Below are 18,290 nucleotides of genomic sequence, written 5' to 3'. Positions count from 1 at the left end.
CGTAAATAGCCATCTTGTGGCGCGGTACGCGCAAATTGAGCGTTTCCGCGGAAAACGCGCAGGTGAAAAATATGAACTTTGGCGGATTTCCACGCTGCGTAAACCAATCAGGACCTTGTTGTAGTAGTGATGTGATTACAGGAAGCGAGCGGAATCTCAGCGGAGTCGCAAGAGCCCCTCCCATGATGCAAATTTCCGCGTGAATGTTCAAGCATCCAACTACGCGCGAATAGCGCGTTTTTGCTGCCTCTACTGCGGCTGGTGTGAATGCACCATTTTACTGTGGGTTCCCTCCTTCTGCGATTGAGGCATCAAATTCGCGTGTACCGCGTCTATTTGCTGCTTGAACATTTTGAGTTTACTCGCTTCATTCACGCGTGAAATTATAGTCATCGAGACATTCACGCGGAAATTCGCGTCATGGTAGGGGCTCCTGTGACTCAGCTCGCTTCCTGTAATCACATCACTACTAGAGCAAGCTCCTGATTGGTTAACGCGGCGCGTTTTTCCGCCAAATTTCAAAATTTTCAACTCGCCACTTCCCGCGGCAACGCTCAATTTGTGCGAACTAGACGTGCGAATGAGGAGGAAAGGCGCCGCGCTAAACACCTCATTCACGCCGCGAGACCGCCAGACACGCGTCAACGCGTCTTCACATTGACTTACCATTAAAAAAATCACTCTCGCTTGACACCTCTACCGGGGCTGGTGTGAACGCAGCATTACAGTGCAGGCTTTAAATCTGTGTTCTGTCATGGTGCTACTGAAATACCTCCACAGCCACAAGATTAAATTTACCTGGGAACAGAGTCATTTTTGAACGCTGCCTCCAGAGCATTTGTCTCTGTCAGCATAATATCATTTAGTGTAATGACTCGGCAGAATAAATCTAAAGTTAGACTGACGGAGTCCCACCTTGCCCGAAGCTCAAACAATGGCATTTGTGTTGAGCATGTAAGTTATAGGGATGATGCTGGTTCAACATTAACTCGCCTGTCTGTAAGGTTAAAAGTTCTGAAGTTTTGTTGATGATATTCAGTTCTTGAATAGTTTTTAAAATTAACTTTATTCAGGAGTGCCATCATTTTCATTAGAAAATTTTTTGCCAAAATTTGCTCCTTATTTGTGTGGTGATAAAATATTTTTGTGGCATGCATTTGATAATTACAGAAGCATGTTTACAGTTATTTACTGTAAACTGCTACATGAGGTCTTATGGAGTCAACAACCTTATGATATAAATTGAAATTGTGGTACAATTTGAAGGTTTATTATTTTTACAATCCTATTTCCTCCAGCATTTGTCTTTTTGTAACGTAAGAGAGAGAGACATTTTTCCATAGAGCATATTTGACTGACAATAAATAAAAAAAGATCCATGAAGTTTCTCTTGAGCTAACATTTTATGATAGATTTTTAGATTGCTTCATGTCTTGAACAAATTTTTGCTATGTTTTTCTTCACACATACTCGTAGTGGCAGAGTAGAATTTAACCACATGTGAGGATTTTTTTAAGAGAATCCCCACAAGTCCCTGTAAAGCTTTCTGCTCGTGACACTTTAATAATTCATTCAAACAAGAGTTTTTGCTTCAGGGTGTTAAGGTCTTGTAATGAATATCCCAAAGAGGTCTCAGAAATCCCAGCGAATTACTTTGAACATTTTTGCTGTGTAGCCGTGCGTAAGTGAAGCTCATTTTGAGAAACACAGCATTTGCATAAACTGCACAGCATGTTTTTATTCATTTTATTCTTCAGCTGTAACATCTTTCAACAGACATAATAATCTAAAACATGACATGAATAACTAGGATGAAATTAGTAAAACATTGGCTCCAAGTTCAAAATATACAAAGTATTGCAGTACAAACACATTTATAGGGCTGCCTAATGATTAGTTGTGACTATTCATTTGCAGAATAAAAGTTTTTGTTGACATAATTATTATACACATCTACATATATAATGTATATATAAATACACACACATGCATGCATATTTTAAAGGAAAAAAGATTGATATAATAAATATTTATATTTATATACAATATAAATTATATGTAAATATTAAAAATGTATATACACATGCAGATATGTTTTAAATAAATACATGCATGTGTGTGCATTTATATATACATAATTATTATACATTACACACACATTTAATATGTAAACAAAAAAATTATTTTGCAAACGATTAGTCACGCATTTATAATGTAAAGTGTGTTGTAGTGACTCTCGATCTGTAATTTTCAGCTAAATTTGTTATTTCTTTGACATATGAAAATTGTACATAAGACAAAAAATAAATTTCTCTGGCCAAAAAATGTTTTAAATATATGCTAAATATATTTTGTTTAAAGACATGTTTATCTAAATATATTTTTGAAGCTGCAAATATATTTAATATTAACCTTTATAAACCTGTAATGTTCACAGGTTTGCAACAAAAACAAAGTTTTTATTCCAATGCGACGTGAATATTTCCTGATTAAAATATACAGGGGGCTAAATATGTTTTTTAATGCTTTAAAATATTTATTTTTAAAATATATTTCAAAAACATAAACAAGCAGCTTTCGTGGTCAATGTGTAACTTACGGTAAACTCCGCTAAGAATAAATAACAACCAAGTACTTTAAACTTAGTTTATTTATATAATAAGCAAAATAAACAACACGTAGATTACCAAGGAAACCAAAACGTTTGTTATTTTCGACTAGGTATTTGTTCAATAGTTCAGTTTAGCAACTAGTCAGACCATAAAAAAAACTTGTCACGCTTCCTCCGAATTGCATAATTGCACAGCAGAAGCGAGCTGACTAAAGACAACTTTATTGGATTATGTCATGTGTTATTCATTCAGTTAAAAAACTTTATATTCGAAAGTTAGGTAGGATGCGCAAAACTGCTGCTCAGTGGATATGCAAACACACGCTGACTTAAACATGCACATGATGCAAATTTGCATGTTCACCAGACTTTGGTACGCAGTGAAATCCGAAATATCTTCGCATACGGTCTGACGCATTTGCATGCATATTAATGGAAGCAGAACGAAAAGTACATAATGCCTTTGTAATGTTTTTTAGGCAGTTTTAAGAAACAAGGTTCAACAATAATACTGCAGTGCAAAAAATTTGGGATTAACAAAAAAAAAAGAGTCATTTTGTTGGGCAATAACATGCAACATATTTTCGTAGTCAACATAATTGATGCCTCCCTATTAGAGAATCACCCATTACACCTTTTAGTAGTCTGAAATGGAGAGCCTTATACAGGGCTACATCACACTGGTTATCTCTGTTTGTTAGTATGAAGGTCTGTGTTATTCTGCATGAGCAAACTGTGCTTTGATTTATTGATTGGATGGCAGGCAAACAGAGGAGAACGTTGGCCTGTGATGGAACTGAATAATTGCAAACACAAAGCCGACGAGATCAACAACAGGGTGTTTACATGATGAATTTCCATAATTACGGCGTGTTTCCTGCAGGCTTCATTTGACCCCTGATCCCCCGAGGTGGTAAAGAGATAGACTACTGTATAAGAATCAAGTAAATATTAGAGGAACACGGAGTGAAAGGGAGAGAGCAGAATTCAGCTGATGGTAGAGGATGAGTCATTCGCTGCAGAGCAACACAGCGAACCAAACACGCGCACAGCTGATTTGTTTGTTTTTGTCCTTGTGATTATGAGCGAAGGATGAATCAAAATGACTCGCTTTGTATAATGGATGTTTTGTTCTGTAAAACACGTGTTTCAAGCCATCTGTCCATATGTTTTCACTCTTTTTCTCGCTCTGTGCAAATCAGTGAAAAACATCAAGAATGAACGTTTGTGTAGAAGTGTGTGTTTGTGTGAGAAGTGTATTTCTTGATTGTATCTGAAATGGATTGAAAATTATCTTGTAATTGATGCATCTCATCTGTTGTTATATGCAAAGTGCACAATGTTCCATTTGCTTCAAAGCAGCTTAAAAGAAGTCAAAGAAAAGAAAAAAACACAGAAAAAATAAAAATTATTAAAAATATATAGTATATAAAATAATAGAATATATAGGTTTGTTTGCAATTTTTTTGTCCTTCACCTAAAGGATTATTATTAACACCTGTTCAATTTCTCAATGCAATTTTCTAATCAACCAATCACATGGCAGTTCCATCAATGCATTAAGGGGTGTGGTCCTAGTCAAGACAATCTCCTGAACTCCAAACTGAATGTCAGAATGGGAAAGAAAGGTGATTTAAGCCATTTTCAGCGTGGCATGGTTGTTGGTGACATTTCTAGGGTTTACAAAGAATGGTGTTAAAAGGGAAAAACATCCAGTATGCTGCAGTTCTGTGGGCGCGAAATGTCTTGTTGATGCTAGAGGTCAGAGGAGAATGGGCCGACTGATTCAAGCTGATAGAAGAGCAACTTTGACTGAAATAACCACTCGTTACAATCGAGGTATGCAGCAAAGCATTTGTGAAGCCACAACACGCACAACCTTGATGCGGATGGACTAAAACAGCAGAAGACCCCTCCGGGTACCACTCATCTCTACTACAAATAGGAAAAGAGGCTACAATTTGCACAAGCTCACCAAAATTGGACAGTTGAAGACTGTAAAAATGTTGCCTGGTCTGATGAGTCTCAATTTCTGTTGAGACATTCAGATGGTAGAGTCAGAATTTGGCATAAACAGACTCAGAACATGGATCCATCATGCCTTGTTACCACTGTGCAGGCTGGTGGTGGTGTTGTAATGGTGTGGGGGATGTTTTCTTGGCACACTTTAGGCCCCTTAGTGCCAATTCGGCGTCATTTAAATGCCACGGCCTACCTGAGCATTGTTTCTGACCATGTCCATCCTTTTATATGTACCCATCCTCTGATGTCCAGCAGGATAATGCACCGTGTCACACAGCTCGAATCATTTCAAATTGGTTTCTTGAACATGACAATGAGTTCACTGTTTTACAAACCTTGCGAACTGAAGCCATACGATTACTTTATATGAAGAACTCTGTGATGAAAACGCACAGTCAGATCTCATTCAAACATAAACCAGCATGACGTAGTTGGTCACAAGAGCCAATTACGCTTCACATTCTTAGCTAACGTAATAATGTAATCGGTCACGAGACACGCGAGAGCCAATCTCTTTTCACAATCATAGATGACGTATCATCGCTTCTTCTGGTGGTAGTTTTGAACGAGTACACCGGATCTGATATTTACAGCGGATTGTCATCACGTTTGCATCTTTACTTCAAATAAATCGATCATTTGACCTTGGTAAAGTTGGAATATTTTAAGTACATTTTTAAAAAGATGTGACTGTTTTGTATGCTGTGTTTACATCACATAAGAAATAAATGGGTACGTTATTTGCCCTAGATGCCTGAATATGTGTAATAAAATACAATTAATCCTGGTGGTTTAAATCTTATGTCATCATAGCAAAATTATACCCCAAAATATCATGTTATACCCTAATATGCTGTCAGTAGAGGCACTAATTTAGTAAATGCATCTATTGGTCGTATTTTGTGAAATGGACAAACTACCAAAGCAATTGTATGGGTTGGAGAATACACTCTAAAAAATTTGCTGTAATTTTGCAGCTGGTTGCCAGTAACTTACTGTAGAAGATAAAGTCAAAAAATGTTTCATGTTCATTTAACTTTGAACAAAATGTTGCCAGTAAATAACATAAATGTAAAATCTACAGTAAGTTACTGGCAGCTAGTTGCCAGTAATACCCATTAATACTGTAATTTCTACAGACATTTTTTACAGTGTAGGTTGACCTCAACAGTTTACAGGTTCAATGCAGTTTATAATTGCAGTATCAATGCAGCTTCAAAAGGCTCTAAACAATCCCAAACGAGGCATAAGGGTCTTATCTAGCAAAACGATGGTCATTTCTGCAAAAATAAAGTACTTTTAAACCACAATGTCTCAGCTTGCACTTGATTAACCTTAAAATGTAAATGCAACAGAGATTTTTTACAGTGTACAGAAATTATGGCAACATCATTAAGTTCACCCCAGCACCACACACCTACAAAATTAAAACGGTGAGATTGTACCCGCACCATTACAAGATAAGCTATATTAACTGAATTTACAAAACCATAAGCTAAGCTAATGTCAGCAGTCTCCCAGTAAGCAAGCCAACAAAAATGTCAACAACACGGTAGGGAGCATTGCATCTCTTACGGTGTCTCTTTGGCCTTATATTTCAAGTGAAAAGCATTTAGCTTTCCTGAAGGAGCTTCCACACGCACACACACACACACACACACACACATACACACACACACACACACACACAGTCCATGGCACTTTACTTTGGAGCGATGAAAGGCTTTTGATGAAATCGCTCTAAATCTGTGGAACGCTTAGACCAGAGGAATGACTCACTGTGGAGCAGAGAAAATCAAATGAAATAACCTTCTGAATGTGAACCTCTGTTCCACTGCTGCTGTGAGCTTTGGGTGTACGATATTAAGGATCGAGTAAAGAACTGATTTTTTTTTCTCTTTTATGATTACGATTCTTCAACATGCCTCTGTTTTCCTCACTCTCATTACCTCCCACACGTGTCTCAGATTGGTGGGTTAAAAATAGACTGGATTACACCAGCAAGTGAGGATCAGGGTGAAAGTCACAGTGGAATACAATACAGGAGGAAAGTCCCATGATCCCTTGCTGTTCATCATTGATGGCACTCTGTATTCCCAGAACACCACGCGGCTTGTGAAAAGACCCATCTTTGGTGACTGTTGTTTTATTCCTTTAAATGTGCAAGTCCAGAAGGGATTGACACAGATATACTTCAGCACATAGTCTTAATACTGTCCTTTCAGCTGTTAATAAACATAGACTAAGGATCTTTGTTTATTTGGACAGCTGATTTTCTTAGCTTTCTTAGATGCTAATATCGAATGCTTTAATGCATACCATGCTATAGTATTCACATATACAGTAGTATATGATTGTCACATACAGAGTTGGGTGATTCTCACGAAATCCAGATTTAGAAGGTGTCCAGCATCAGATTTGTTTTTGCACATATAAGATTAAGGTCTGAATTTACTATAAGCATTATTTTTAGAGAATTTAAAACATATTTCATATAAAATTATTAAAATTTTAGATTATCATTATAAAAAAATATCATTACCGCAACATCATATTACAATAAATATATGCATTTACAAACTCATGTTTCGGTAATGAGGACTAAAAAGTTGTCTAGGTACTATGACAAACAAAATCTTGAGTGTCACAGTCAAATATGTCCCTTCCAACAATTTTTTTAAATGTTAGTTCCTCGAGGTCTTAAACAATGATTGAAAATTGTTGCGGAGGATGAGAAAATTGGCCTTGGATACATTTATATTCCTTAATATTGTCTCTACATTTACCAATGATCACCAAATACCATGTGTTTCTTTACTTTAAATGTTTATAGTATAACATGCACTAAAGTATTTTATTTTTTTAGATTTTTTACTTATAAATATTTCCATGTCAAAGAACCCAAATCCAGTCATGGACATGTTGCGGTAATGAAAATTTCACCCTTAAATGTGGAAAAAACAACAAAATTGGTTTGTATGATGTCATTTGAAATCATGTACAAAATAGTACATGGAGAGATGTTTGTAAACGTGTGCTTCTTATTTTGATAGCATTTACTTTTTTTATCAAAATGTTTCATGACACCTCATGAGTCTAATTTTGCGAGAATCACCCAGTTGTATTCTTTCAAATCTTGCTGTTAAGAGTTAAACTGGAGCAGGACAGTCACTGCATCTCATTATGGCATGTGATACGGCTTGGGGTCTAAAGGTCCTTCGCATTAATGATGCGGCCTTTACATCCTCGGCTGTAACCTTTGTATTAAAGAGCACCTATAGCCTGCAACCTGCATCACTAATGCATGCAGCATCCGCTTAATGTGCAGATGCAAACATATTCAGTTCCCTCAGTCTCTATGCATGTGCAGAAGTCTGTATGAATCTTCTCCTAATGAAAGTTTGAGATTTAGAACCAGCATTTGTGGTGTTTTCTCTCACAGAGAGAAATTAGAAATTCTCACTCTAGATGTAAAAAAGATAATGAAGACAGATTTTACTTGAACGTCACATATCTCATTTTAATCTTTAGTACCTATAGAGTAGTATTACATTCTTCATATCTCTAAAGAGTGTTTAGTTTTATCAGATTTATAAAAGACAGATCAGCTCTACTGCTACTTTCCCAGAAAATCCTGAGCTTCCTAGTGGCGTACCGTGGGCAGAATGATTCACAAGCAAGCAACACCCATAAAACATTATCCCACTATCTCTGGATAACTTACGATTGCCAAAAAACACAGACATTTGATTCAGTTATACTTACTGCCTGAGACTCATGACCCGGTTGGAACCGCCCATTTCAACGAAATCCAGCTTTAAGTAAACACATTTGCACAACTCAGCTGTAACCGGATAAACAAACTATATCCATTGTTTCCATAAGACTGAGTTTATTGGGAAGCTTTAAAGCTTAAATTCCCTTACAAACAAAAACACTTTTCTGGTGATTGTTGATTTTGTCGCTTTTGGTTGGTGTGTGCATGCATCCTTGCACTGTCCGGAACATATAGTGCCCATATAAGGACTTTCACTGTACTTCGTGCACTGAAATTGCCCATAAAAGAAATAAAGCAAGATTGTTACGAATTAATCTGTCATGTTCGAAAAAACTTGTATGGCGAAGTGCATTCAGCACAGAATTACCTCATCATACGTCCAACTGCTTTTTAACACTTTGCCTATGTTTAGTTTGAGGAATATAAATCTTTAAAGGGACATGCGTGTCATCATAGCCGCGTGTGTATGGTTCTTCATCTACAGCGCATTTTGAGTTTCTGCACGAGAGCGCCCCCTGGCTTTTGGATATAGCGACATTTCGCCATAATTAATTGAGAAGCATAGCAAGCATTATCGGCCGATCGATCGGAGCATCCCTAAAAATCACAATTAAACAACATATTTCTGATTATCAATTTTATCAACTGTATCATAACTTTTGTTTTCCAAGCTCAAATTGCACTAAAATACCTTTTTTTTTTTAGGTTGCTTTATCTACTGAACATGCATTAAAAAATAACTAGGCTAAAATCTGAATTACCAATTGCTCTTGTTTTGAATGAATGACTTATATGTTGTCAGGACTTCTTCATATTGAACATTGCATTAGCTCCAATTCATAGTAATAGCAGTGACACATGTTGTAATATCCAATATCTTTGTCTGTACGGTAAAAAAATTGTTGGGTGCACACAAACAAACCTGTTCTTGAAAACTAACTTGGGTCTACATTGTACTATGTACCACTCACAAATTTGTTTTTTAAAATTTGCACTTTTTACATTGTATATGATGCATCAGATGCTTCAAATACATAACAGATTGTGGTCACATTGTTTTTTCCTTGTAAAGATGGAAATTATATTTTTATAGTCAGCTACGACCCCTTAATCATGCTCCAGATTTCAGTTTAAACAGTCATTTAGTGTTTTTACCCTTAAATGAATACATAATTCGCTGGCACAGATCTTTTATCTAGATCACATATTGCTGATTTTTGATAAATGTCTCCAAACATTAAGCTGATGAATAATGTATCATCATAATGGTTTAGAGAAATGTAAAGCTTAGATTAAACTAAAGCCTTTAGAGTGTTTGACATCATTATACTCAGTGATTTATCTACCTGTTAAATATAAAAGAGTAGGAGGCATGAAAAAATGGTAGGAGGCATTTACTGTTTTTGTGAAATATTCTCGTTCGGGTCACCTTGACATTTTTGCTTTTATCAATATTTCTGTCTCTCTGGATGTTTTTTTCAGGTTTGTCCCTCAAGGTAACCTTCTGTGTCGCAGACGAATGCCCTGCCATCATGTTCAACACTAAAAGGTCAGAGCAACACAATAGTTTTTGTGTGTGTGTGTTTGTGTTTTGTCTGCTTGTATGAAAATCAAATTCTCACTGTTATTTCATTTTGGTGCTTTAAAGGCCATAAACCTCAATCACTCTCACATAATATATATTTTTATATTTTGGAACATGCCATATTGTTACAAAACAGACTGATTCGCCTTTAATGGACCTTGTTGTTTCTTTTAAGGGGTTATAGCAAATTAATAGAATTAAAATTTTCTTAAAATTCAAGTACGATTTCGAAGCTTAAAATATCTCTCTAACCAAAAAAGCTATTTGTTTTTGATACCATATGCTGCAAAAAAAAAAAACTGTTTTGAAATCATTCTGTCTGATGTCAAAAGCCCGAATGCATTAACACATGAACACCTACATTTACGTGTCAACAGCACCTGCAATATTGGATGTTTTCAAATGTATCCGTACATTAATTATTCATGCATGTGTCATTCAGTGCATATAATTTTCTTTGTGATTTCTGAAAAACTGAACATTCAGTATCCACACTTGACTGCATATTTTTAATACCATTTACCATAGCATAAACTTGTCTTAGGACAGCCAGATTATCCAAAATAAAATTTGACACATCTAATTGAATGTGAATATGCCTCATGTGGGTCATTGCACAGACATGTGTGGGTTTTGATGCCACAAACAAATGCAATTGGTAACTCACAGACTTGATGAAACTGGTTGTGATGCATAAAAGCTGCTATAGGTCCCTATGCCCTCAGAAAATCACATTATTATTCTGAACAGGTTTTCTTTATGCGTTTGAGTTTCAAAACATGCAGATTTAAAATGCGCTCATTTTGTGAATCCACTTTTGTATGCTTGAAAAGCTTCTTAGAGGAAGTATGTTGTTGTTTTCTGGTGAGTCTGTTTTTACCTTCATGTTGTTTTATAGTCAGTAGTGATTGAAATAGTTTTTTGTAGCCATTTAATAGACATTTGCTTTGGCGAACACTATGAGTAAATGTAAAATCTATACATTTAAACATGTCACAATCTGTGTTATGTTAAGATTGGTCTGTTTTCCAGTGGTCTTTTGCATGCACAAGGTTTACATAAAAAGGAGGAAACATTCCTCCAGTTTTTCATTTTAAAGCATTAGCTAATCGCATACTGTTTACCGCACAATAAAGTTGGTTATCGCATGGTCTTTCAATATCGTGCAGCCCTATCTACAGTATAATATATTTATTATATTTGTTGTTAGTTGTTCTATACAGTAGCTTGATTGGTTGAGCCTTTCTTTTTTTTAAACAAAGGTTCAATTCCAGGGAAACACATACTGATAATATTTGAAGAGTTTGGTTTCAAAACGCGGTAAATGCATTTTAAAAGACAATTCTTAATTTTACGCAAAATCCGATATCCGCTGTGTTATTATGTTATCTGATCTCCCTTTTTCCAAACCGTGACAAACGCCAGTCCTCCTTCTCTCCAGAATGCAATAAATCCACTTAACCAATTACAACGCACCATTCCACACATTGTTAACAGTAATGGAGGTGCTTTGAATACACACAAATCCTAGTTTTCCTCATCTACTTTGTACTTCTTGATCAACAAACAAAAACAAAAGAGTAATTTTGATGGCATTGATAAACCTGTGGTGGTTTTCTGTGGCGTAACGTAAATGTAAGCCATCAAAATCGAATAATTTATGTGAGAGGAACTCGGGCAAAGGAAAATGCCGGCTGTTGCTTGTTCTCACACGACAGCATCAAGCTTCTGTCATGCTAACACATTGACCCCAGCGGATCTTATTAAAAACGTTCCATTATTTTACTCAAAGTCAAATCGATCAGGACCAAAACATTTTACAGCTGATCGCTGTCAAAAGTTCAGCGACGACATCCCAAGTATAACAGCAGAAATGACTGTGTTCTTAATTTGACAAAGTAGTGTTTTTATTAATGCCATTAATGTTTATTTTTTTTAATCGGTGTATACCACTAGTCAACTAAATGAATATAACATGGCAAAGATGAATGCACATTTATATATTGTTTCAAAAGATTTATGGCATTTTGAGAAAAAAAAAATGTTTTTATAATAAATCTTTGAATATCAAATTATGGATTAATTTTTTTAATGTTATTATAACCTAAAGATGCTATGTGAACGATTGTAACAAAAAATAGTGATTTTCATCTTGTCACTTTCTTGATATAGAAAACACATTTTTACCCAATTAGTCTAAATGGATTTGTTGCGTTTTGGAACCAAACTCTTCATTTCACTCTTCATTGTTTTTTTGCATTGTTTTCCCCAATGTTCAAAACTCTGACCTGGCAGTAAAGAAGCTATTGTTTTCATCAATGGTTTAATGGCTTATGTTTACACACGCTTGTTAAGCTGTAACAGGAACGCTGTAAAATTAAATCCATCATTATTGGGATTGTTCATTAAACGCATCACGGCTTGATCAGCTCATTAAAAAATCCTGCCCTGCCACATCAGTCTTGTCTTAAAAAATGAGCCATGGTTCACTTTGAGGTTGCAGTAAAGCGTCTGAGCTCTGGCCAGCAGATAAGACTTCCACTAATTAGAGCTACCAATCAGGCGCGGAGCTATGGGCGGGCCTGGGTGGGCCTGGGCCCGCCCAGATTGACAGCTGGCCCGCCCAATCAGAAATGTAAAAAATACTACTCTGTATAGTTAGACATGTATACTACTTTATGTGGTGTAATTTATCTATTGCATGTTATGTTAAAAACAGTAAAATTATAAGTAAGCCTGATAACTATTTAAAAACTATTAAAGCAGTTGAATGTTGCGTTATAATGAAATATTCCCAAGCAGCTTTCAGCCATGATCACTTTGAGAACTTTTTTTGCAAGCAAGTAGAAAACGTATTTTGAATAACAACACGTTATAAATATGTGCTGCGCGCTTTCCTCTCAATAACATAAACACACAACAAATATGACAGCGGGGTAAAAAATAGAAAGAAAACATCTGATCATAGTGATGTTGTTTGATATAGCGATATAGCAGCACTATAAGTCACGCCACGTTTATTGCTACACTTTATACAATATAGCCTATTGCTTTTAAGCAACAAATAGCCTATCATAACAACCTATAAGCCTACTGTGTAATTGAGACATTAATTTAAGAAATGCATTAAAGCAGAAAGACGTAGGCTGCGGAAATATAGTGGGTTCACTTCAATCCACACCACAGACGTTCTTGGTTTGCTTCTTATTTATTAAATCGAGGCAATTGTTTGATCAAACATTGATTAATATTAAGATACAATTTATACAAAACGAAATTCACTTTAAAGAAAGTCTTTCTACAAAACAAACCTCGCAAAATCGCTTGCCCGACGTCCATTACATTACGGCTATGGCGAATTCCTGTCGGGCTAAAAAAAAATGATGCGCCTTGGCCGTCGGGCGGAGGAAAAAATATTGTAATGTGTTTGCATTCTCTCAGATTTAGTTAGGTAATTATGTTGTATGTAATTCGGCGTAATCTTGTTAGCCATTACTATCCTCACTAACAAGTGAAACTGTCAGGAAATTAAGTGAAAGCATTCAATCCATTATTCCTTTCGTTCACGTCTGATATGCGCGCTCCTCGGCTACGCTCTTCACGAGTAGGCTTGCTCTTGTGCTCATCAAAAAGTATATTAAATGTTTATTTATTTGTCATTTCGTTTAACCCCAGAGTCTAACATTATTCTAGCAATTCCCTTTTTCTTTCTTTATTTAGTAAGTTAACTTAAATATGTGAGAACGAAAATATATTTTTAGTGATTTGCATGAAGAGAATATGATGTTAGAAGCTTCATTTTAAGCATTTAGTAGCCGTATTTATTTAAACACTTTAATAGGTTATTTAAAAAAGTATAGGGTTTTTTTGGGTTCATTTATATTTCCTGTCACTTTGTGCAGGTTCTTTTTTGTAGGCTATGAGAGCCCAATATTTTTTTTACCAAAAAGGCTTAATAAATGTCACGTTGCATTACAATTTAAAGTATCAATAATGTCAAAAATGTGACGTGCAGTTCGGGTGTGTGTGTATGCTGTTTAAATTAGTGTTCTGAAGTTTTGACGAATTTTATAGACTTGTTATAGTTTCTTATTCAAAAGTGACACCCATAGATTCAGGCCCACCCGGACTTAATCCATGCCCACCCATATGTCACGTTCTGCATCCGCCACTGCTACCAATGTTTACTTTCCAAAATGGGCTCAGGCAATTACAACACTAACTCTTTCACCGCCTTCCCCAAAATCACCTTGACCACCTAGAAATACATTGCCACTTAATATCGAGCAAATATTTAACAGACCTTTGAGTTATGGAAAAGTTTTACCTTCCAGGTCAGTTTTAAGTCTAATCACAATTAAATTAACCCTCAAGAGTTCCTTTAAAAAACTTCCTTAAGTGTTCCTAAGGCCACAAAATGACACCTTCCCAAAACTGCTCTAAAAATATCATACGTCAATATTTTCTTTCATTTTAAACGATGCTATCTTTTAGAACTACTTCTGCCTGAAACATACATATCAAATATTAATATAATTTGTGAAAATTTTAACCCTTTATATGCCTGTTTGTTTACATTAGCCCATGTTTTTTTTAACAGAAAAAACAAAAAAACTAAATATTTTCCAAAAAACACATTTGAACCACCATCTGATTATTATTATTATTATACCCTGAGATGGGTCAAAGATTGATAGCAACATTGATTTTCATGCATTGTTATTTTTTGAACAGGGTCAGATTTTATAAAAAACTTCCTTAAGTGTTCCTAAGGCCACAAAATGACACCTTCCCAAAAACTGCTCTAAAAATATCATACGTCAATATTTTTTTTTCATTTTAAACGATGCAGTCTTTTAGAACTACTTCTGCCTGAAACATACATATTAAATATTAATATAATTTGTGGAAATTTTAACCCATTATATGCCTGTTTGTTTACATTAGCCCATGTTTTTTTAACATAAAAAAACAAAAAAACTAAATATTTTCCAAAAAACACATTTGAACCACCATGTGATTATTATTATTATTATACCCTGAGATGGGTCAAAGATTGGTAGCAACACTGATTTTCATGCATTGTTATTTTTTGAACAGGGTCAGATTTTATAAAAAACTTCCTTTAGTGTTTCTAAGGCCACAAAATGACACCTTCCCAAAAACTGCTCTAAAAATATCATGCGTCAATATTTTCTTTCATTTTAAACAATGCAGTCTTTTAGAACTACTTCTGCCTGAAACATACATATCAAATATTAATATAATTTGTGGAAATTTTAACCCTTTATATGCCTGTTTGTTTACATTAGCCCATGTTTTTTTTTAACAGAAAAAACAAAAAACTAAATATTTTCCAAAAAACACATTTGAACCACCATCTGATTATTATTATTATTATACCCCGAGATGGGTCAAAGATTGGTAGCAACATTGATTTTCATGCGTTGTTATTTTTTGAACAGGGTCAGATTTTATAAAAAACTTCCTTTAGTGTTTCTAAGGCCACAAAATGACACCTTCCCAAAAACTGCTCTAAAAATATCATGCGTCAATATTTTCTTTCATTTTAAACGATTCAGTCTTTTAGAACTACTTCTGCCTGAAACATACATATCAAATATTAATATAATTTGTGGAAATTTTAACCCTTTATATGCCTGTTTGTTTACATTAGTCCATGTTTTTTTTATAGAAAAAAACAAAAAACTAAAAATTTTCCCACAAAAAAACATTTGAACTGCCATTTGATTATAATTATTATTATACCCTGGGATGGGTCAAAGATTGGTAGCAACATTGATTTTGATGCATTGTTATTTTTTGAACAGGGTCAGATTTTATACAAAACTCACACTTGTGATTCTAAGGCCAAAATGACACCAAAATGACACCTTCCCAAAACCTTCTCTAAAAATATCATACATCAACATTTTTTTCCACTTTAAACTATTAAATCTTTTAACACTACTTCTTCCTGAAACATACATGTCAAATATTAATTAAATTTGTGGAAATTTTAACCCTTTAAATGCCAATATGTTAACGTTAATCGAACCACAGTGTTCAGCTGATGTCGTTAAACCTTTTGTGGGACATCGTAGCCCAAATAGTGACCTGTCCTGATTTCTCACTCCAGAGACTGAGAGCTAATTAATTTTTTATCTGTAAACACCGGTCAGAATGAGCAGCCCCACATAAGACTGCAGTTGCTCTGTCTCAAGATCTCTCCAGTCTGTGACTGTCTCCCATGTAGGTTTGTCATGGCCCCAATATGCTGCAGGATTTCATGCATCAGCATTAATGAAAAGCTTGAAGTCAGGGCTGATTCGGGCAGTGGCATAGTGTGTGAGCCCTGGGATTAAATCTCTGGCTGCTGGAAAGTAGCGGAGCGTCTCCATGTTTGTGGGAGACCAGAAGATTTTTCAATTTTTGACGTCCATCCTGCCGCCACTTCATCCATCTCCTCTCCGCTCTCACCTTCTGACAAGTCTTCTGAAGATCCTTCTAATGAATTAGACTCCAGCTGGTCTACTTCTACCTCTGAGGCCTCCGTGTCGACCTCAGAATCCTCGGAGGAAGATGAGGAGCCATCCTCGCTCTTGAAGTGCATGATTATTTCAGGAGCCTTATGTGTGCTGTAATGCCTTGCCATTTTCATTACTTCTGCTATACTGTTCATACTTATAGCAGTGTATTTGCATAAACAACATGAGCGAGAAACAAAATGAAGATTGATTTTGTTTCGGTTCTGGCCTCTCATCGTTTTTATTACTGAATTAGTTTATAACGCAGAATGTGCCTTTCAAAGAGAGAAGAATTTGGATATGTTGAATATGCCCCCCTGCCCCACTCATCACCGTCCCCACCCCGACATCACCCCACCCCCTTACCACTCAGACACACTTTTTTTACACACACACCAATTTTCAACATTAAAGGTTTATCTTTTCAGCAGCTATGCGGTCCGCAGAAAACAGCAAAAATTATGACATTTTGATGAATGCATGAAATGGTAAAAAGTAGCGCCACCTGGTGGACAAGTATAAAAATTAAAACTTCAAGGCCAGTAGTTTAAAATGATATATTGACATAAAGGTATGTATTAGTTTATGTTAAGATAAATGGGGGGTCAAAAATGGTAGTTATAATGGTTTTCAATGGGGCATTTTTTGTCCGAAGGAACACATTAGTCGGTTTTTGCGTAGCTTAGCCATTTTAAGCTAATTTAAAAAACTGAAACCAATATTCTAAAATGTATCAAAAATGATTAACCTTTGGCAAGTTTGGGCAATATTCAATCATCACAGTCAAGATGGTTTAAAAATCAAAATCAAAATGGCACAAAATGTCCCTAGGAACTCTTAAGGGTTAAATTAATCTAATTTGTTTCGCATCCTGACCTTCTGTGCTTCATGTTTCTTATCCTCTTTTCCTTTCTTTGCATTTTAGCTCCACCCACTTAGGATGCAAGGGAAAGATAGAGATGCGCTGATATGATTTGGGGGCCGATACCGATTTAAACAGACAATTGGCTGATACCGATGTTAAACACTTGTATACAATACTATACAGTTGGCCTATAAGCTAGTTTATTTCTGCATCCAATTATTTTTTCTGAACATGGATTGGATTTATTTAACATTCAACTGAATAACATAATAAGGAGTAGGGGGAGGCTGCAGACCTGGAGCCGGTAGATCTACGCCCCTGACAGTTTTACGCCCCTGACAGTTTTACGCCCCTGTTGTTCCTCGTGCGTCCAGTAGGGGGAGGCTGTATATTAGTATATGAGCCTAGTCATATATCAGAACAGCAGACCGTATGATAGCAGCAGACCTTCTTGAAGCGATACGAATTGAGGTATGTTAAATAATCTGCTAAAGTTATTGTTATGATTGTATTATAATGATACATGTATTATTTATAAACGATTGATGCGATATACTGCCATTCATTATAAGTAACCTGTTTCTAACACTATTCAACCTTTGCTTTATATATTTTTTATCAGTGAGCGAGAACACTTTGTTCAGATAAAAAAACATTCAAAGAAGAGTGAAAAAACATAGGAGAGTCATCTACAGGAGTAATGCTGTTAAGAAATAACCAAGTCATGGTGTTAATAAAAAATTTTGTGAACCACAATATTGTCTCTTTCGTTTAAATGACCCTTGGAATTTTAGAAAAGTTGCATTGTGTTTGGCTTCATAAAATGCTATGTAGGACATGTTTTGTAGCTGTATGACGACCTATTGTGAATTGTACAGTATTTCATTTAGGATCTATACACA

General features: G+C 35.6%; 1 protein-coding gene across 1 annotated transcript in view; it reads left to right on the top strand.

Moving 5' to 3' along the window:
• The window catches only part of oxr1a (oxidation resistance 1a), a 236,468-nt gene that overhangs the window by 11,249 nt on the left and 206,929 nt on the right, over positions 1–18,290 (top strand). Inside the window, exon 2 of the mRNA XM_073872432.1 lies at positions 9,894–9,960. Coding sequence (XP_073728533.1) covers positions 9,944–9,960 — 17 coding nt within the window. The 5' untranslated portion in view covers positions 9,894–9,943. The remainder of the gene's footprint in view (positions 1–9,893; positions 9,961–18,290) is intronic.

The sequence above is a fragment of the Misgurnus anguillicaudatus genome, chromosome 10, assembly GCF_027580225.2.
Source record: "Misgurnus anguillicaudatus chromosome 10, ASM2758022v2, whole genome shotgun sequence".
Classification (NCBI taxonomy): Eukaryota; Metazoa; Chordata; class Actinopteri; order Cypriniformes; family Cobitidae; genus Misgurnus; species Misgurnus anguillicaudatus.
The sequence above is the reverse complement of the archived record's forward strand: the minus strand, read 5'-3'. Positions and strand labels throughout refer to the sequence as shown.